This window comes from Cydia fagiglandana, chromosome 7 (genome assembly GCF_963556715.1).
Source record: "Cydia fagiglandana chromosome 7, ilCydFagi1.1, whole genome shotgun sequence".
Classification (NCBI taxonomy): domain Eukaryota; kingdom Metazoa; phylum Arthropoda; class Insecta; order Lepidoptera; family Tortricidae; genus Cydia; species Cydia fagiglandana.
Window position 1 is genome coordinate 12,842,561 of NC_085938.1, and position 22,641 is coordinate 12,865,201.

General features: G+C 36.7%; 2 protein-coding genes across 2 annotated transcripts; both read left to right on the plus strand.

Moving 5' to 3' along the window:
• Positions 1 to 315: 315 nt before the first annotated feature.
• On the plus strand, positions 316 to 8,886 carry LOC134666204 (cuticle protein 19-like). Its single transcript, XM_063523355.1, has 4 exons — positions 316 to 327; positions 2,390 to 2,545; positions 6,677 to 6,773; positions 8,564 to 8,886. Exons 1-4 carry the CDS (start codon positions 316 to 318, stop codon positions 8,701 to 8,703), a joined length of 405 nt encoding a protein of 134 aa, XP_063379425.1. The 3' UTR covers positions 8,704 to 8,886.
• Positions 8,887 to 16,054: 7,168 nt separating this feature from the next.
• Positions 16,055 to 19,859, plus strand: LOC134665883 (pro-resilin-like). Its single transcript, XM_063522916.1, has 4 exons — positions 16,055 to 16,370; positions 16,734 to 16,833; positions 18,480 to 18,920; positions 19,724 to 19,859. The coding sequence occupies exons 1-4, from the start codon at positions 16,251 to 16,253 to the stop codon at positions 19,807 to 19,809; spliced, it is 747 nt and encodes a 248-aa protein (XP_063378986.1). The 5' UTR covers positions 16,055 to 16,250; the 3' UTR covers positions 19,810 to 19,859.
• Positions 19,860 to 22,641: the final 2,782 nt, after the last annotated feature.

Sequence of the window (22,641 nt, forward strand, 5' to 3'; positions counted from 1 at the left end):
ACTACTTAACGACCTAACAAGTAACTTCTTCTTACCCTTCTAACAGACACATTTTTTAAGCTACCGTAAAATTGTTCTAACTTCACAAAAACAAAGCGTAACGTCTACCAAATCTCATTTGTAAAAACTAGTCCAAGTATAACAATCGGGCGAGTTGTTACGCCTCTGTTACCTGATCTCGTGTTTTCCCGGCGCCCACCACCGCGCCACATATAAAGTCCCCGCGTGGTTTCACTCGTCACATTCGTAAACTTGCTACCGGAAAGCGTACTCCTTTTTTCGGCTTTTAGTGTGGTGCTTTAGTGATTCGAAAATATGGCCTTCAAGGTGATTATGGTTATTTTTAAGACAATGGAGAAATTAAGCCATTTTTTGGAACACCATGTGCCGACCGTCATATTTAGAGATTTAATTCAAGTCATATATAGAGATTTACATGAAATAGAATAAAAAATTAATATCATTTATTCACCAAAAATATATGTTTGCCAATAGACATCTGACGAATAGATTAAATGATCAAATATTTAATAGAATTGTATCTAAATTGCCATTATTCTCGCTTATTAACTAATACGACGAATTAAAACTGTGAAATTAGGATATTTTTTACACCAACAAAAACTATTCAATGGAAATTAGTGACTGAATGCATAATTAAACTAACAACAGTGTAACACAATGTTGTATAAATTCTCGATAATTTTCATGTTCGGAAGTACTTATGTCAAAAGAATTTTCTAATAGCTGAAGGAGGGAAGCTAATTTCTGATTAACCGATAACCTAAGTTTCCTTCCCGGTTATTAAATCGAAAGTAATTAAATGAGTCATTACCTACTTAAACACAGTCTAATTATAACTTATTTATAAGCTAGTTTGATCACCATGCACATTTGTAAACTGAAGAATACCCAACAGTAAGCTCTAACTGAGAATTTTACACCTTTTGAATTCTACAATCAACCAATAATGAATCTTTTAAATGGTAAAAAATATGATTCTGTTAATAACTGACTATAATAATCATTATCACACAATTAAATAAATGAATATTATTATTATGTGATAATCTTACACAAATCGACTTAGACCCACAGTAAGGCTTGTGTTGTGGGTACTAGACGACGATATAATAGATAGATATACGAGTAGATAAATACTTCAATACATAGAAAACATCCATAACCTACGTAGAAACAAATATCTCTGATAAATAAACAAATAAATGCCCTTACCAGGATTCGAATTTGGGACCTCCTGCTTCGTAGACAGGGTCACTGCGTAGGTACTAGGCTAGGAGGCAGTTGCCCGTTATAGTTCGCACATTTTTTTGTTATTATTTAGGTTGTATATTTCAACATTTGGGAGTATTTGCGAAAGTGACTAGGGTTGTACCTAGCTAGCTCTGTTCAGATTTTTCGATAACACAGTCGACGACACTATAAATGTCAAATTAATATGTAAATGTGACTTACGCACTTTAAAATATCTAAGTCGGAGTAAAATTGGCTTGGTTCGACTATAATAAAATATTTTCCCTCCAAAGAACTCTTATAATCTACCTAGTCTTCTTTGATTCCAACTTGCGCCGTTCAAGCACCTTCACCTCATTACATGATACATATTTGCCTAAGTGAAAACAAAAGTGAACTTAAGCCCTGACAATAAAACATTCCACGTAACTGCGGTGACAATAACCGGCATCTTCTGAAAGCTGTGGGAGTAAAACGAAAAAAACTTACCTTTGTTTTATCGATGTATTGATAATACAATATGCCCATTGTCTACTTCAAAGATGATTTTATTAAGTCGACTTGTGAATTAAACATCCAGTTGTAGTTTCACTATCGATAAAGTTGTTTTACGGCACGTAATTAGGATATTATTAAAAATTAACTAAAATACAAATGATTTTATTTTTTGATTTGACAATGACATAAAAATAACTATGGACATTTAAAAGATTCACTGAAAATTATCTAATTTTTATACATATATTTATACAATAAGTACGTTTCAAAGTTATCATGTAGGTAGTTTGCAGTCCTTAAACACATTTTGCAGGGTGAAACCAGAGCAGCTTTACTATGCGATTAGTCCCAAAAAAGCGGAATAATAATGGCTCTCCCATAGAAAACTTTGACATCTAATCAGCCAAAATGTCATGAAACAGTTCTATTAATATATGTATTACATATATACGTGACGTGAACCAGTTAATCGAATAGTAGGTATATTCTTCGGCCGTTCTCACGATTCACCACTACACTTGCAGTAGGTAATCTTTATTTCTTGGTCATAATAAAGTTACCAGGCGTAAACGAACAAGTATATGATAGCATTTTGTCTAGATATATCATTTCTCATCTCATTTGTTTTAATTTTCAGTTAACAATCGTAGCCCTGGCGCTGGTGGCGTCCGCGCACTGTCGGATGTTCACATACGTCCGGCCCTCTGAATCCAAGTCCGCGTCCGTCCAACGCGCCCAGCCTCGCCTCGGCTTCGAGCACCACGTCTCCGAGGACGAACACGTCGACTATTATGTAAGGTCTTTTTACATACATACATAATCACGCCTATTTCCCGGAGGGGTAGGCAGAGACCACGGATTTCCACTTGCTACGATCCTGACATACCTCTTTCGCTTCCTTCACTTTCATAACATTCCTCATATTCACCGGATCGCCGGTCGGGTAGGTCTTCTTAAATTTAGGATACTGTAGAATTGGGGGATTGTAGGAAAAATTGGGTTATTTAACGGTGTGCCGAAACCGTATGGATTTTTCCAGAAGTGTCACTTGTTCGTTGTCAACCCTGGATACATAGGCATTTGCCTACGGTACTACGGTATCACAGGACATAAGACATAACACACTAAACAAACACCTACGCAATATGGGTAAAACGGACTCCGAGCACAAAAAGAGACAGTCAGCAACCTGAAACCATTACTAGGCTTCATCGAGGAGCTGGGGTGGTTAGAGTAGCGCTACCTCGTTTCACGTAAAATAGGTACAATGGTTGACGATTTGTGGAAAATGCCCAGAAGCACTAACTAACGGTACTCCTATATTTCATCACAGAACCCTCCTCCGGAGTTCTGGAAACGTTAAGCATGAACACAACATTACATTTTATTGCAATCGAAATAACATTCCCTTGTGCTTCACCTCCCTTACATAGGCGTGTGTCACGCGGCGCGGGGACTTCATTAGGGTAGCCGATAGCGCATCGGTGTGATAACCGCCTTACAAGTTTCCATAAAAATAAAATCTATAAAATATACGTGTCTGCGTGTATTAATCAATTTCAATCCTAAAAAGGTACAGACAACGAGCGAAAGGCGGAGTTATCATATTTAATAATGAATACGTTCTTTATCATCTACCTTAGCAACATTTAATGTCTAATAATCTAGTCTAGAGAAGACTTTGTGCAAGTATTAGTCGCAAAGTCAGTCATACGTAATGCCCCACTGCTTAGTCCAATACACATTACACTTCAATTACCTACCACTTTCATTGCAATATGGCTTTCCATTACCATTTCAATATTCACTGTTTCACTTTTAAGCATCTCATAACATGTAGGTATTATTCAAGTACATATAAAATGTAAAGTATTAGCCGATATGTATGTATGAAACGGACAGTCAAGCTATTTATTTTGTCCGATTAATAGTTACATAAAGCGTACATCTGCTATTAAAACGCCAGAATTAATATAACTAAGCAGGTATGTACCTACTTATAAAATATTTCATCTTCAATACCTACCAATAATTTGAGAATATCTGAGAATTAATGTTTATTTTTTTTATAGATACCTATTTGAGTACTTAGGTACTTACTTTTTACATATTTACCTACATTAAAAATCTAATTCTATAAACTATTAATAATACGGCAGTAAATAATAACAAAACATTTAAATAGATATATGATGTATTTCTACATAGGTAAATGTTTTTCTCATTTGTCGATAAGTATGTATAAGTATCGGCATATTATCTATTACTATCTGTAATTATTTAATGACGCATAAAATGTAAATTTTAAGAATAAATAATTGAAATTGAATTGAAATTGAAATTAGAGGTACTTATTTTAAGAGCACAAAGTTTATAGGTTATTAAAAAGCCAGTAGGTACAGAATTATTCAACCAACACGTAAACATCATCGAATAGTGCAATATTTATCACATAACGGATATCGTTTTGACATCAAATTGACGGAAACAGAAAGCGACATGCGAATATCTAGTACGGGTATGGAAATGAAACCAAGCAAATATTCAAACGGTTTTACAAAACGCAACCAAGTAGCGTAGTAGCAATGCTCACAAATTATTATGTATAATAATGATTTAATACGTGGACTATTATATTTAGTAGAAGCGCTGGTGGCCTAGCGGTAAGAGCGTGCGACTTTCAATCCGGAGGTCGCGGGTTCAAACCCAGGCTCGTACCAATGAGTTTTTCGGAACTTATGTACGAAATATTATTTGATATCTGCCAGTCGCTTTTCGGTGAAGGAAAAACATCGTGAGGAAACCGGACTAATCCTAATAAGGCCTAGTTTCCCCTCTGGGTTGGTAGGTCAGATGGCAGTCGCTTTCGTAAAAACTAGTGCCTACGTCAAATCATGGGATTAGTTGTCAAGCGGACCCCAGGCTCCCATGAGCCGTGGCAAAGTGCCGGGATAACGCGAGGAAGAAGACTATTATATTTAGTAGCTTTTAAGATGATAGCCCACGCAGTGCAAGTGTTATTTTAAACGCCAAAATTCTATGAAATTATATAAATGACACTTGTACTGCTGCAGGCTTTTCTTGGTCCAACTCTATCACAATCAGCGACTAAAAAGGTTGAGAAGAAGTAGGTATTATACGGCCCGATTCTAACATTAAGATACGTCAGCTAATAGATCTAGAAACGATATGGATTAGATATGTCAGTGTCAAATGTGACGTTTCTTCAAACAAATACGTCACTTTTGACACTGACACATCTAATCCATATCGTCTCCAGATCTATTAATTGACGTATCTTAAAGTTCGAATCCGGCAGATAATCACTGCTTATTGTGACAATAAAGAGTAGATATAAAGCGGTCTTATATTCATGAATAAGCAGGAATTCTCATACGAACGACACTTCCTGTGTCGCATTCCGGTAGTTGACAGTCGCACGCGCTTCTTCGCAAACTTTTGGTGGTGGTGCCAGTGACAAGAGGGCGCGGATTGTAGGCGGTTAACGTCTAACCAAAATCGAAAGTAATTTTATATTTTTGTATCCATTAGAATTACTGCGTAAAAAATACTACGAGATTCAAATTACATATTACCAAGAATTTAGTACAACAATCGAACTAAGTACAGTCTGTTAGCTTCTTTTAGTCATCTTAGCGAGGGTTCTTTATCTAGGAGCCGGGGTCCGAATCCACAATCTAAGGTTTGGAAGCCACATGTCTTACAGTTATGCTAATAAGGTGGTGTTATATAAAACTACAACTTAAAAATATGCTGTTTTCTTCTCTTTAATAACCTTTTATCTTACCATTTAATCCTAATTGAAATAGAGTGTCCCAGGATTAAAATATTATTTTACGGATGGTCTGAATTTAGTAATTTGCAAAAAAACTCCAATTTTTGCACGAATTCGATTGTCCATAGACAAAAAACTAGTCAAACTAAATTTAGTAAGAAATATACGAAGAAATGTTGGTTTTAATACCCATCCCAATCCAAATACGAGTATCTTAAATACGTTGTTAATTTGTTGACAGTATTATACAAAGTCCTAATAATAAAGTCCTATATCTATAACAAAGATAATAGATAGATACGGAGTTATATATATATCTGATCTATAATAACGATAACAAAATGCTAATCGTGTCCCTGCTCGCTCCTCTCTCGTCACATAACCAGTGCGCGACAGCGGAAGCACTTACATAATGATCGTCATTCGTATAACGTTTCACTGCGATAAAAGAACGATCTGCGAGGATCTGCGCTAGTTAGTATGTGCATAGCTGTGACATCGTTTATGTAATGATAGTTTAAACTTCTAAAGTATTACGATGGAAGGGAAACGTGAGTAGAATGATGAAAATTTAAGTACTAGGTATACAAGTAGTTTTATTAGTAAGGAAGGGGTGTCGAGATCTTTTTTGACTGTTTTTAATATTCGAGATCCCTAATAATTTCACAAAAGCTAAGGTACAGTCAGCAGCAGAAGTTGCTAAGCGGGCCAGGTGGTGAAATGATCTTGACGCGACCTTATTGTTAAGAGAATAAGAGCGTGTCAAGGTAATTTTGAACGCTCGCCCGCTCAGCAACTTCTGCTGCTGACTATACCTAAGTAGTAGAACGTGACAAGGCGTGTACATTTTGGGGACATTTGATAACACTATCGTAGTAATTTAATTACTACCACAATTTAACCATATATTTTAGTTTCATTGAATTCACGATATTTGGGCACTGTCCTAAATGCCCTATTCATAGAGTAACATTTATTATTTCAGTTACCTGAAGCTGAAACATACCTTAGAATTAACATATGATAGCTAATATTTATTGTTAATTTCATTAACAGATGATTCTTTATTATTAGTAGAAAATATTGCACAGCTGTCAACCAAATCAATTGTTTCTATATGTGTTTCAGGCGTATCCAAAATATGTCTTCAAATATGGGGTGAATGACTTCCACACTGGTGATATCAAAACTCATCACGAGAGCCGCGATGGTGACGTAGTCAAAGGTAAGATCGCCGCTGTGTGTATCACTCGGTGTTATTCGTACCTTTACAACAAAGAGAGAACCAAGTTCGCAAAACATCATTTTCTTTTCATCAGCAGTTTCACTTTATGAAGTGTTGCTTACAGAGAAAAAATGCACGATTTACAATAAAAAAAAAACATCCAAATTACTAGGTATATTATGCCTATAATGGGAAGAGTGATAGAGAGACACAAAGCGTTTCGTTGTCGAAGTGATAGCGATTGTAACCTTGGCTATGCCGGCTGTACATGACTAACATGACGTATATTTCAGTTTGTAATTTATATATAATATCGATGCGAAGGGGCGTTCCAATCAGCGAAAAACCGTAGTTGAAGACAAGTAGTTTATTTTAAATTTTGGCCAATTTATACAATGCACTAAAAAGGTATCACAGTCCGCATAGACCCATAAGAATATGCAGGAGCAAACGCCCTCAGCACGAACGTAACCAAAACGAACTTTTTTTTTAACATGGAAAGATTTCCATGTTAAAAAAAAAGACTCAGATGAGTCGGCCGGAAAAATCCGGCCCTATTTCTCATTACCCTAAGAGCAAAACGAACTAAAATCGAAACTTAGAACTTAAATATTCTACGAAAGACAAATGCTTGTGCGTTTTATATCGACGCCACCGCCATCTAGTGAGCGGTTTGCATACTAATGTCTAATACATGCCATGAAACTGTGAAAGACTAACGCTTGCGCGATCTATCTCGACGCTAGCGCCATCTAGCGATGAATTGGGTAAACCTTCCGTATTGGAAGTGGTGTTAGGTTATAAATTAGTTTATTTTGTACCTTAGTTGTCACGTAGTAGGTACTATATTTTAGTTAGCTTTTACAAATCGGTCCAGCCGACGTCATAGAGATATCGAGGAAAGTAAATCATTATTGTGGGACAAGTTTGGTAGTTGTACTAGGTAGTTCGATAGTTGATAGTTTTGGACAACATTATTTGTTTTTCTTTTGACCAATTGTATATTTAAAAAAATATCGTAAATCAAATACGTTTGAGTAGAGGATTCCTTGGCTAAATGTTTTTTAGGGTTCCGTACCCAAAGGGTAAAACGGGACCCTATTACTAAGACTTCGCTGTCCGTCCGTCCGTCCGTCCGTCCGTCCGTCCGTCCGTCCGTCCGTCTGTCACCAGGCTGTATCTCACGAACCGTCATAGCTAGACAGTTGAAATTTTCACAGATGATGTATTTCTGTTGCCGCTATAACAACAAATACTAAAAACAGAATAAAATAAAGATTTAAATGGGGCTCCCATACAACAAACGTGATTTTTGACCAAAGTTAAGCAACGTCGGGAGGGGTCAGTACTTGGATGGGTGACCGTTTTTTTTGCTTTTTTTTGGTTTTTTTTTTTGCATTATGGTACGGAACCCTTCGTGCGCGAGTCCGACTCGCACTTGCCCGGTTTTTTTCTTATGTCTTTCGATTTCGTATTATGCATATATAATGTGAAAATTTACAAAAGTAACGCAGCGAGCAATACTTAGGCCCACTTGCACCATTCCACTAACCTGGGGTTGTCCGGTTAAACCTGGGAGTTACCATGGTTACCAGTACAATTTGACACTGGGTTAACGATTTAACCGCTTAACCGGGGGTTAGTGGGATGGTGCAAAACGGGGTTTAATAAGTTATTTATTTTACTACATTTTCCAACATTCCGAATTTCTTTTTAATTACCTATTTATCTTATTCGATAAACAAAGTACTAAGTAATCTTAAAAATAACATAAAATCCTTTGTTTCCAGGGCAATACACAGTGGTAGAGCCGGACGGTTCCCTGCGCACTGTGGACTACACGGCGGACAAGCACAACGGGTTCAACGCGGTCGTGCACAAGACCGCGCCCATCTCCCAGCACGATGCCGCCCTACTACACCATCACTAGTGCTAGTGCTAGATTAGTTCATAGCTTACTTGTGTCAACGCAGGGAGAAAAATAGTTGATTGAGAATTGACTGAACTGTTCTACAAATTCGTTATTTTCTAATTATGCCATTGCTGAGTGGGTAAGTGCATGTGGCACAGATTTAAGGCCTGTCTAGACGGGGACAAGTTTTCGCCAATCTGATTAAATTGTCCGATCAAATCAGGCCATGTGGACTCAAAAGCCAATTTGGCTTGCCGAATTCGACCGCTGATTATGACCGATATTGATGTGCGGACACAAGAATAGCAATTTGTGACGTTTTTTTTAATTTAGAGCGCTCTAATATCATCATAAATTTAAAATTGCTGAAAGTGGCCAAATTGGCGTTTGAGTCCGCACGGCCTGATTTGATCGGACAATTTAATCTGATTGGCGAAAAATTGTCCCCGTCTGGACAGGCCTTAAAAGTTACGTCGGTTAACTTTATTTTTGACATGTTAAAGTTAATGAACAATCATGTTAGATGTAAAAATATTAGAGGAAACTGCTTCATTGTACGTGTTTAGTTAGATACGAGCTTCTTGGTTAAGCAATTCGCATCCGCCTACGCCTGCGTTGATTTAAGTTGACTTTACTATTTTATTGAAAAACAAACGAACATTGTTGACAATTGCTAAATTCTTAATGAATTTGTTGGATACGATCTCTCATAGTCGTACTGTGTCTTAGAAGGCCTTATTCTCGATTTTGCTAAGTTTGTAAGTGTTACTGTTATTTAAATCTAGGTTATTGTTGATTAGATTTAAGTACTCTTTTACGCTTCTCGCTAGGAAGAAATAATAATTATTCTTGTTTTTATTTATATACTATTATTTTGATAAATTTCACAAGATGTACCTGATGTTTGTAACTAATTCTAGACTAACTAGATTTTTAAATACGTATTAGCGTACCACGTAAATGTATCTGCTTGATACCATGATGTGTGTAAAGACGTAGTAATCAAATTTCCTTCTGATTTATGTAATACTTTTGTATCATATTTACAACTGTCACAAATAAATGTGAGAATAAATTGATACAAGACTACATAGTGGTTATTTACCTTCTTAACAACCTCTCTGACCATAATCGTTCGTAACTAACAGACACAAAATAGGAAAATTGCTTCTTAAAAAGCGCAGTTTTATTTTTGAGGGTAGGTACTTACTTTCTATTACTCTTTTTGTCAAAACTTACAACAAATTAAAATTCAAAAACATGATATAGACCACGTACAGTATCCGCAGCGCTTACACTCAGAGAAATTGAGAGGAGAACACAGAGGAACCTATTAGGGGGCCTTAAATCATAAATGAAATGAAAATCATTACTTCAGTCAACTAGTGGCCCATGCCCATACATATAATATTCCTAATATATTTTAAAACTAAACATTATTACATATCACATTATGGTTGTGCAAAATCGCCAAAACTTGACATCCTTCCGCCAAAACTTCTCCTTGGTGAAGGTCGCTAGAATCAGGTGCGCTAGGTCGAATTTTCTTTACTAAGAATGCATTGAGAAATGCGTTAAGGGGCCCACTGATTAACAGTGCGCCGGACGGTACCGGCCTGTCAGTTGTTCGGAACTGTCAACATTTTGTTCTAACTGACAGGCCGATACCGTCCGGCGGCCTGTTAATCAGTGGGCCCTTTTACTGGTCCTTGCATTTATTCATGTAGGTAGATGTCTGATACGTCAGCATACATTGCGTCTGTATGGAAACGCGATGGTATCAGTTCTATGTTATGAATGGCAGTGCCGGGTCGCTTTTGACATGTAATGGATCGTAATCGTAAACAAACCGTTTTTGCTACTTATTTTACATTTTCCTTCCTTTTTTGGTTCATTGTGCTTGGAGATGTGTTTAAAATGTGTAGGAGAATTATTTATTTATACAGGTACAAATTAAACAATATTATCAAATAGACTTAGGTATTGTTAATATAAGTGACCTTTGATTGTAATAAATAATTTCAAATCAATTGAAATTATTATCTAAATCTATCTTATATCTTAGTAAAGTTTAGTCATGTCATCTGCGTTTACTCAAAAAAAACCGGGCAAGTGCGAGTCGGACTCGCGCACGAAGGGTTCCGTACCATAAAGCAAAACAAAAACGGAAAAAAATGCAAAAAGAAAACGGTCACCCATCCAAGTACTGACCACGCCCGACGTTGCTTAACTTTGGTCAAAAATCACGTTTGCTGTATGGGGGCCCCACTTAAATCTTTATTTTATTCTGTTTTTACCCGACTACGGCAACGCAAAAGGAGGGTTATGATTTTAGTATTTGTTGTTATAGCGGCAACAGAAAAACATGATCTGTGAAAATTTCAACTGTGCTATCACGGTTCGTGAGATATAGCCTGGTGACAGACAGACGGACGGACGGACGGACGGACGGACAGCGAAGTCTTAGTAATAGGGTCCCGTTTTACCCTTTGGGTACGGGACCCTAAAAAAATTGGCAGCAATATGTGCATAGTCTGTAAGTATTAATTTAACATTTCTTCGATAAACAATCAAATAAGCTTAATATGCTAAAATAATAGTAATGCCAGACAATTGAAAGACAAAAACAAATTCATTGACAAAAGTACCGCAAGAATTCGTCAGAAACACACAATACTCTTTGTGAATGAGTATGGTGTATTGCGTACTGTTACGTAAAGCAATTACCCCTAGTCTCAGAATAGAAGGACATAATACATCGGTTCGAAATGTTCAGATACTGCACTGTGATCAAATTATGATAAACCAAGCCTAGCCAAGACGACAATCGTTTGTAGAAAACGAAACAAAACGCTAAGTTAAACGCTAAGTTTAAACGGTTCTGCAAACGATTATCATCTTGGCTAGGGGCCCTGGACTAAGTAATCTGCACACAATGAAGTGCTATGAATTTTCATTCCATATGATTTAAATATAGTAAAAAATCATTTGTAATGTAATATGGGCTATAACAATTAAATTAAATAAGAATTAGTAGGTACTTTGTATAAATAGTGATTTTTATAAAAAATATATAAAGATAAATTTTACGAGTAAGTTTTTGAAGTGAAAACTTCTTTAGCGGCGCTGAGCACTTTTTGAGGTGGGGAAAAAAATGATAAACTCGAGACAGCGTAACGCGTAACGTGCTGACGTCATGTCATGTGTGGCGGATAATGTTATTCACTAAAGAACTTTAGTCATAACGTATCATAATCAGGTCAATTATTTAAAACTGGACTTTTATATATAGCAATAAAGCTCAAAGTTCTAATCTTGTACGCGCTGAAATACGAGAATCTCACAGTTACATTCTAACTTTATATCACTCCAATATAATTCAATAAAGCTACGTCTTGATGAAATCGCTAATAAAAGTGAACTCTAGTACCTACTGATGAATAAAACTCAAAATACCATGACCAAATATATTTAGATGCGAGGTCTGCAAGTTAACTTTACAATTTCTATTCGAATTTTAAACAATTAACGCTACAAATTTAAGCTCACTGGCCAGCAATTTTGGATCTAAAGTTTTTCAACAGAAAGGAGGATGGGTCAATTATACATAGTGCTGCAGACATTTTGGACTAGTCATTGAGTTTTCACTTCTGTCGGCACTCCCGGAGAGCAACCCGTTGTTTTTTATGTAGGTAAGCTAATGCGTAACTACATACTACGGTGATTGCATAAATTCAGCCGGCTGACAGGTGGATAGCAGAGGATTATAGACCGACAAGAAATTGTAGAAATTAAAAAGTGGCAACATCGTAGTGTCGTCCCTTTCAAATCAATGTAATAAAATGGGAGGACACTAGGATTTGCCACTTTTTTTTAAACCTTTTTGTTTTATAAGAGCCATACATCTTATGATTAAGCCGGCATGTTGCCTCTTTTTAATTTGTACCATTTCTTGTCTGCCTATATCTATAGTAACAGGGTTTTGTAAGCATTTTACAAATAAGATCGTGGTCATAAAATTGAATAGTTTAAATGTGATATTTTTCTTGTATTTACTAAAGTTAGTAAAATTGCACAAGGGCTACTTACTTACACGGAACCATGGTTAACAATGAAACCATAAAGATTACATTGAGATAATGCTTTTGAGATACAAACACCTGCGAAGGCTGTCCTCATGGTAGCCATGGTGATATCCAAATAATAGCGTTTGGATAAATTATTACCCTTTTGTTCTAGGTGAGCTACGCATAAAACAATTACTCAACTTTATCAACTTTAGTGTTATTATACAAAAATAAATGTTTTCTGAAATCTAACCAAAAGGATTCGGATCATAAAATAAATAGGCGATTTGATTGTCATTTTCCTCTAGCAGCCACACGGTCAACATAGAATGGGATCAGTGAGGCAATGTCCTTGAATTTCATTTCATACCACACGAACCGAAACATTGTCAATTTAATCAGATTGTATGAAAAAATGGCCCGTATGTCCTGTCTACGCACTCAATGAGTAAGTTGTGCCCACTCCACATTAAGGCAATACAATTTCAGATATCTTTAGAAATTAAAAGGATAGTCCACGTTTATTTGATCTCTTGTTGCAATAACTTATTTATTACAAGCTTTTATTTAGTTTCACCTGTCCCGTTGCCTGTCTGTAATCAAATCTTGCAAGTTAAATTTGATCCACTTTCCGGTTTCGGATTGAGCTGAAATTTTGCATGCATGTATAAATAAATTGGATGACAATGCAATATTATAGGTGGCCATAGGAACTCTGTGACGAAACAACGCAACCTAATAAAATTGTGTTAGGGGTTTTTAGAATTGTCTTGATGAGTATTAGTTGTCTGTTGTAGGAAAAGAACAGTCAGCGATAAAAGCGTGTACCAAAAATGAAATTTTTGCCAAAAACTTATTTTTATCATCTTAATACAAAGTGTGTGTGTGAAGAAATAATGAATAGACTCAGGCGTTACTTTGTCATCATCATCATCATCATTATTGAATTGTGCGTGAAGAGATTAATATAAGTAAACATTTTGATGTAAATCCTAGTAATTAAAAAAACAACAGCACGACGGACGTGTCTAATTTTCGTCATTCATGATTAGCTAAAGTTAAACATCAACAATTCCTTGTGGGTTTAATGACTCGGATATCCTGTTACATCGAAAAAAAAACGTTTAGTTAAATCAGCATGAAGGTACTAATTCTATAGCTTTTTTTTATCGAGAAACTTTTCTTACAAGATGGCACAAAGTTTCTAGGTCATTTGGAAGGGTTAGGTTTTTAATCTATAAGACTAAATTAATGTAATAATTATCAATATTTGTTTAATTATTCAATCGGATTATCAATAATTGTCAGTTTTCAAATTTTTCCCTATATGTACCTTGATGCCAATTATCAAATAATTTTCAATTTTCATTTTTAGGGTTCCGTACCTCAAAAGGAAAAAACGGAACCCTTATAGGATCACTCGTGCGTCTGTCTGTCCGTCTGTCCGTCTGTCACAGCCAATTTGCTCCGAAACTACCGGACCAATTAAGTTGAAATTTGGTACACATATGTAAGTCTGTGACCCAAAGACAGATATGTAACGTCAACAAATGAATTTTAAACATAGGGGCTACTTTTGGGGGGTAAACAATAAAATTAAAAAACAAAGTTTTGAAAACTATATCGTGTTACATATCAAACGAAAGAACTCATTTTGGGAATCTCAAATATAGTTTTGTTATAAATTTAGGATAACAATTTTAGAAGTTATTCAAGAAAATAGACAAAAAATGACCATTCCCCCCCCTCTATCTCCGAAACTACTGGGTCTAAAATTCTGAAAAAAATATACAAAATAGTCCTTTACCTAAAGATGACAGGAAAACCTATTAGAAATCTAGAGTCAAGCGTGAGTCGGATTTAAGAACATAAATGCGGTTAACGTTTTTTAGGGACACAGCCGCAATGGTTTAAGTGAAACGTGATGTAGACAGCTATTGCGAAGGCCATAGGCCGATATCCGCATAAGACCGAAGGCCCGAAGCGTCCCAAAGTGGCGTTCCTTTAGCTTCAAGCGTGAGTCGGACTGAAGACAAAAAATGCGACTAGGCTGTAACTGGCACATAGCCGCAATGGTACTTGTAGTACAGTCAACAGCAGAAGTTGTTCAAAATTACCTTGACATGCTCTTATTGTCTTAACTATAAAGTCGCGTCCAGATCATTTTAAACCACTCACCCGCTTAGCAACTTCTGTTGCTGACTGTACTGATTGATTAGGTTACTATTGTTACGTGTTTTAAAAAGCACTAGGTATACAGGGTGGCTAAAAAATAAACTAAGTGTATTCCCGTTGCCAACGTGCAACCCTGAAATCGCGAGGAAAAATTTGGCTGTTTCATACATTTAGGCTTGTCCGTTTTCTATGGGAGGATACTTCTTTTTTCGCGATTTCGGGGTTGGTCCCTTACTAAAAGTCGCTCAGTATAATCCCAAAACCTCCCTGGCTACGGAAATACACTTTTATTTTTGGCCATCCTGTAGGTATTATCTCTCTTCGGCCTTCGCTTTTAAAACACTTTCGGAAGTTGTAGGAAGCGCGACCCGTCGGACGCTCGAGTTTTCACTGTTTTCAGCTCTACGCATTTGGACACTTGTACTATTGTTCGGCATTTAATCTTCAGAGATGTAAAGATATAAGCCACCACGCCAGAAAACTTCATGTTACATCTGGTTTTTGATTGACCCATTCGGGTTTTTCAAGACGTTCCACGTACAAAAAAATGTTGAAAATTATGTGATGTACGGAACCCTTGAAAGGCGAGTCCGACTCGCACTTGACCAGTTTTTTTCCCTCTGCATACACCTAATAGTGTACCTTATTGCAAAATTTCAACATCTGAATGTAGGTTAGGTTTCTGACCTAAATCAGTCAGTCATAAAATATGCCGTTTCTTATACGTTAATTTATGAATAACCGTTTGTGAGCTACATTAAGAAAAAATTGTAATTTACATCTACATGAAACATTTATCAAACCTTTAGCTGGTTTGATAAATGTGCCAAATTTCATGTGTGTAGGTTAAATAGCTTTCAAGTTGTGAAGATTGTAGACCAACTAGTAGGTTTCAAGTTGTAGGATCACAATAGCTCGAAATGGTTCGTGTAATATTACACACGGTTGCTGCGTCGCGAGTTCCTCTTTCGTTGAACTTGGACAAGCTACCGCTTCTCTAGATCATGAGTATTCTAAAACCACTGCGGAATATGAACTCGTTCCATAAAACGTGGCCACGCGATGCACCTGTCTCGAGATTGAGCAGCTCCCATAAAGGCAATATGGTGTTGCAACGTAATCTACATGCGACCATTGTGGCCTGCGAAAATTTTCTCAATTAGCCGCCGCGTCCGCGCAAGGAAACTTCATTTTCGGAAGCCGTGCCCAAGGCTGGCGCTCACTGACGAATAAGGCCACATATAAGTACTCGTACACCCTCTATTGTCTTATTCAGGGATCAGACATTCAGCTCTGCAGTCGCATTTGTGTAGTGTTTGCATAATGTATTGCCTAGAGTGTGTAACGTTGGTGGTGATCGCTGTAGTGGCGCAGGCTGTTCCTAATCCCAAACATAAAGGAGTTTTTCAGCCCCCGGTAGATGGATCTTATGAAGGATATTATGTAAGTGTTTTATTTATTTGTAGTGAGTGTTTGATAATCACCAAGAAATAGTTTAGATATTTTAATCAATATAATCTAAATCTATAGTGACGTATTAAGGCCTAACCGTATTGAAATTGTTAATTTAAATATTATAGTTTAATGTTATAAATTATAATGAAAGTAACCTGAAAAATACAAATTTCAATTAATGCACATACGTGTACATACATAGACAATGGTAGGTAATACACAAAAGAGACGATGTCAAAATGGTTGTACTTGCTTTAAAAAAAAACATAAATATTTAGTTGAGTCAGATGTCAATAGTGATTAAATAAAAAATGTTGACAAATACATAACAAAAGATTCACTGCATTTCAGCAAGATCGTCCCAGATACGCCTTCAACTACGGAGTCGCAGATCACAGCACCGGCGACGTGAAGTCACAACACGAGACACGAGATGGTGATGTTGTACAAGGTATCTCCTCTTCTTCTTCCTCGCGTTATCCCGGCATTTCGCCACGGCTCATGAGAGCCTGGAGTCCGCTTGACAACTAATCCCATGATTTGACGTAGGCACTAGTTTTTACGAAAGCGACTGCCATCTGACCTTCCAACCCAGAGGGTAAACTAGGCCTTATTGGGATTAGTCCGGTTTCCTCACGATGTTTTCCTTCCTCGAAAAGCGACTGGTAAATATCAAATGATATTTCGTACAAAAGTTCCGAAAAACTCATAAAAAAAAGGTACAAGGTATATAAAATAATATATTTCAAATTTCAATGGGTATTTAAATAAAAAACAGCGCGTTAGGTAAAGTTCCTACAAGTTCTGTGTTTGTCTACAAATGTACCTAGAATACATAGAAGATACCTATTTTTCAAGAACTGTTTACGCTGAAACCCAAATAAGTCGTTTATAGGGTTCCACCTCAAAAGGAAACATACAGAACCCTTATAGGGTCACTTTTTGTCCGTCGACACTCTCAAATCAAATTGGGGATCAAAATTTATTGGGGTACTTCCCGTTGACCTAGAACTATGAAATTTGGCAAGTAATATCATCTTATAATATCAGTACAAGGCCAAATCTCAAAACTATAAATTTATAAGAATTAAAATAGATAAAAATGAAATAAAAACGAAGTTAAATTTGTATGAACCCCTGGGTTGCCGCCTCCGACTCGCATTTGTTCGGTTTTTTAATATGGCCTAAATTTAGCTAATATTTACATCTACTTACACCAGAAGCTGAGAAAGAAAAAAGGAGACTTATCTATTTACGATAGTTATATGTAGTTGTAATAAAAAAAAATAGTTATATCTAGGTAGTACATATTTGAAAATATAAATATAATATTTTGAAAACAACGTTTTGAAAAAATCATATACTTATGCCCAATAAATACTAACTCCTTCAACATAATGCAACATCAAAAAGTCTATACACTATACTTTCAAGAATTATGCAGTTGAGAATGAATCTTGTACCTACACTACATTATACATCACATACAATCGCAGTTCCCAGAGTATTAACTACAAGGCACAGTAACTACTTTATCTTGATCTCTGACTGTTTTCATGGCATTGTTTGCTAAACTATACGTTGTATTCGCCGATTTATTAAACAATACTGCCATGACTGTTTGGGAAAGGGCAATATATTACACGGAAAAAGGCTAGAGCATAATAAGTCAAATTAATAATACAGATGTAGTGCATAATTATTTTCCATCGTATTTTCACGGAAACGTACGAACGTGTCTTGATATTTCAGTCAGTTTCGGTACAAAAAGTACTGAGGTTGACTGAAGTAGCATGACAAATACGAACGTTTCCGAGATAATACGACGGAAAACAATTATGCACTACATCTGTAGCTAATTGAAGTATTCGCCACAATTGAGTATTAAAAGCGTAACATTAAAATAACCTGAATTAACTTATCAGCGTGGGTAGAGCCCCCACAAGGTGGACTGACGACCTGGTAAAGGTCGCGGGAGTCCGCTGGATGCGTGTGGCGCAAGACCGGTAATTGTGGCACTCTTTGGGGGAGGCTCATGTCCAGCAGTGGACGTCCTCTGGCTGATATGATGATGATGATGAAATTAACTTATTCCAGGACAATATTCCCTTGTGGAACCCGACGGCTCCGTTCGAACAGTCGATTACACGGCGGACCCTGTCCACGGCTTCAACGCCGTCGTCTCGAAGAGTGGACCGAGTCTTCATGCAGCACCACCTCATCATGGTCATCACCAACCTGCAGTGCAAATCATTCCTCAAGCCATACCTCAGGGACATCACGTGGTACAACAGCAAATACCCCAAGGGTTACACCAAGGGATTCCCCAAGGAATACCTCAAGGAATTCATCAAGGGATACCACAAGGAATACATCAAGGGATACCTCAAGGGATACCTCAATATTCACAAGGATATCCACATGGACTACCTCAAGGAGTAGTCGCCCGTGGGCCAGTCGTACGCTATTTGGAAAAGGTTGTGCCCGTCCCCGTGGAAGTTTATCCAAAGCGAATATTTGGACCTGGTGGTCCTATTTGTAAGTATTCTGACAATTATTCATATTATTTACTATACAACTAGGTAATCGAATTAGTACTTTGTGCACCAAAATCGGGAATTCATTTCCTAAGAATAAGAGCCCAGCTCTGTCAATCTTTCGTATTAGAAGACGCCAGATTAGATATGCACTTCGCTATTGTTTTATAATTTAACGCATTTTTATATCATGGTATGAAATATTACAATTAATTAAACACTTATTCATTATTGATCAAGGAAAACCATGTTAGGATCGAGCGTACTGAAATAAATTTCAGGTGTTCAACACTAGTAAATATTGACATATATGAGTATTATGAGTGTATTGCATCTTGCAAGTCAAAGTACTCGTAAGGGCAGCGTACTGGGCCGATTTTTGAATTTCGTTCAATAATATCTCCACTACTAGGCATTTAAATTCTACTAATATAAATGAAAACGGGTGGTCAGTACCACTAGATTCCATATTTCTATCGCTCGTATTTCAAAAATTAGCACATCGCCGTTGTCCATTGATTTTCGAGTCACGAAATCGAGTGATTGAAATTCAAAAATCGCCCCCTGCTCGCGCAAATCCGTCCTAAATCCTAGTTCGAGCCAACTTTTTATTTCGTAATTAGTATTTTCGTATTCTAAAAAGCGAATTTCAATTTCCCAATTTCGCTAATGATTACCCAGACCATTAACACCATATTTAACAAACAGACACGTTACGCATATCAGATGTAATTAGCGTCGTAAACGATTCGTAATCCTATTGTGTTCATTTGTATTGTTTGTTGAGGAATGCTTCTTTTGCAGTTGCCAAGGTTGGTCCGCAGTTTCCCGACTACGAGGGATTTGGCATGGACGACTATGAAATACCCTACCCGTTCCAGTTTGATTAGTTAGTAGATAGTAACTGTATACTTAAATATTATTAAATTATTGAATACAATTATGTTTGGTTTGATTTTTTGTCTAGTTAAAGCATCGGCTGTCTGTGGTGGCTATGCTATTCTTGTTTCTCTACATTACTTAATTTAAAATTTTGAATTTTGGGGCAAAGTAGGCACATTTAAGGTATTGTCGAAAATGAAAACTTATTGGGGTCAAATATTTCGATTTAAGTTTTTAATGTTCCGGCGCGATTCGAACTTTAAGATATCGCGCCGTTAAACATTCACTAGATATGAAATAGTAAAGATATGTGACGATCCACGGAAAAAGGTACCTTATGGCAGCAGGCGCTTACGCTTATTATTAACGCGGCTCCAATATTCAGTGGGGGCAATGGTACCTTTTGCCGTGGAACGTCACATATCTTTACTATATCTTATCTAGTGCATCTCTATTTCATTTCCCGAATCGCACCGTTCTACGGCGCCATATTTACTACATTCGTAAGAACATTTTTGTGGAAGTGACTGTATATATTTTTCAGTTGTTTCCAATTTAATATCCAGAATCGATATTAAAATTAAAATTACACTGACGAGGTAACTGACAGGGTTGCAGCATATTTAAGTTAAATCGAATCGAATAAATTGAAATTAAACTTACAGCCAATTTTGTATGAAATGGTTGCGTTGTATTAGTATTCGTAAAATAAATAGCGTGTGTGTATTATAGGTTATTACATATTGATTATCAGACATCGTTAATTTTACAGAATTTTCGGTGCAGCGGAGAGGTGTTAACGGAATTGGTATTAACAATTTCAACCCTAACTATTAATTAGCGTTAATTACTTTAACACTAACCTTAATTTACCATTTCAGTTGGAATTATCTATACCAATTCCGTTAACACCACTATGCTGCAGTTGCACTAAAAATGCTATAAAATTAACGATGTCTGTTGATTATTTAAACTTAACTACGCTGTTCCTAAATTTTGGCGTTGTTCATAAACGTCTGTCAAATATAACAAACATTTGATAATAGTTTATCCCTATCCGTCATTTTGACAATTAAAAATATTTGATAGGGACAAAATCAAGACAAAATTAAACAGAGGTTTGTAAGAGGTTGCTACGTTTTATGATGAATAAGGAGCTAAGAGGTTACCGACTAATTTACTCTGACTTATTAAAAACATAATTAAGGTGGTGGGGGACAATTTCGATTGTGCGGTGATTTTAACTAATCGAAATAACTTCCATGTTTTACATTATTAACTGGTCACACACAACAGATTTTTTTCGCTATCTGGACATATGGCACTCTAGTTAATAATGTAAAACATGGAAGTTCGATTAGTTGTAAGTACCCCGCAGTTGAAATTGGCCCCCTACACCTTATATGTGACGTCCCACGGGTAAAGGTACCTTATGGCGGTTGGCGCTTACGCTATTATTAATACGTCGCTCCAATATTATTGCGGTGCTATGCGACGTAAGCGCCAGCCACCATATGGTACCTTTTGCCGTGGAACGTCACATATTATTTACAAACGCCGAATAACGCCTTACTTGAAAGGTATAGCAAAGTGCTTGATGTAAATACAATCCACGGTGTGTCATCAATACGGCGCCTGAATAATGTTATGGAATCCACAAGTCTAGAGCGCATGTCATTGCTACCCGCAAGCTTTTAGGAGGAGTCAAGAGAGTTTGAAGATTTTGCTGGAGTTCGTCTAAGTTAACTTTACACCGACACTGCACCTTTGACATAACTAATAACATTATAAAATCATAATATAAATATATATTCATAGACATTTTACACCGTGAGGAAACTGGACCAATCCCAACAAGGCCTAATTTCTCCCCTGGGTTGGAATGTCAGATGGCAGTTGCTTTCGTAAAAACTAGTGCCTACGCCAATTCTCGGGTTTAGTTGCCCAGCGGACCCCAGGTTCCCATAAGCCATGGCAAAAAGCCGGGATAACGCGAGGAAGATGATGATATGAACTCGAATTATTACGACCATGCATATAAAATAACATAAAATGTGCCCAAATATAATGTTACTTGTTATTGATATTGAAAATGATCAAGATCACTCTTCTCTGCGTTGAAATGCGCTATAGTTGCCGGTACTCGCGTAGGTAGGTACTGTGCGTCACTGTCACGGCTCGATTCTGAAAATGAATTAGATCTCTACTAGACCTCAACAAGTTACGATATGGATAATTTAAAGATATTTGTAAGATAGATATGTCAAATTTGACGTTTCCGCGATTCTGGAGGTCCTCTTGAACGATTTCGACAAGTTATGACTTAGATATACAAGTCACATCTAGTCGATATCTAATGTAAATCTCGTTGATCTCCATATCGTCTCTAATTCTTGTGATTATCTCGTTTCCCGAATATGCGTGAATCTATCTATCAAATGTTATTGCGTGAAATCAGTGAACACGCCAGACGCGTAAATTGATTACGCTGTACGAGTAGTTATTTTTAAAGCTAAGTCAGATAGATACACGGAAGAAAGAATGAGCGCGCCGCGCTCTGACGGGAAACGGCATATGTGCCTGGATTAGTATGAGAACCTATGTCGCCAAAACGCTGTCACTAAAATTGGCCATATTTTCTTATTTCGAAAGGGATTATGAGCCCTTGCCCATCACAGTAATTTGAACTTTAGAGTCAAGAAAATTATGTCGAAATTGCACTACGATTTTTATTTTTTGTAAAAATATACAAATCATTGACAAATTGTCATTTATGCTCTATCCCTTTTACACTTGCATGGCTTTTCCAAGAGTGAATGCGATAGGATAAAATATTCGAC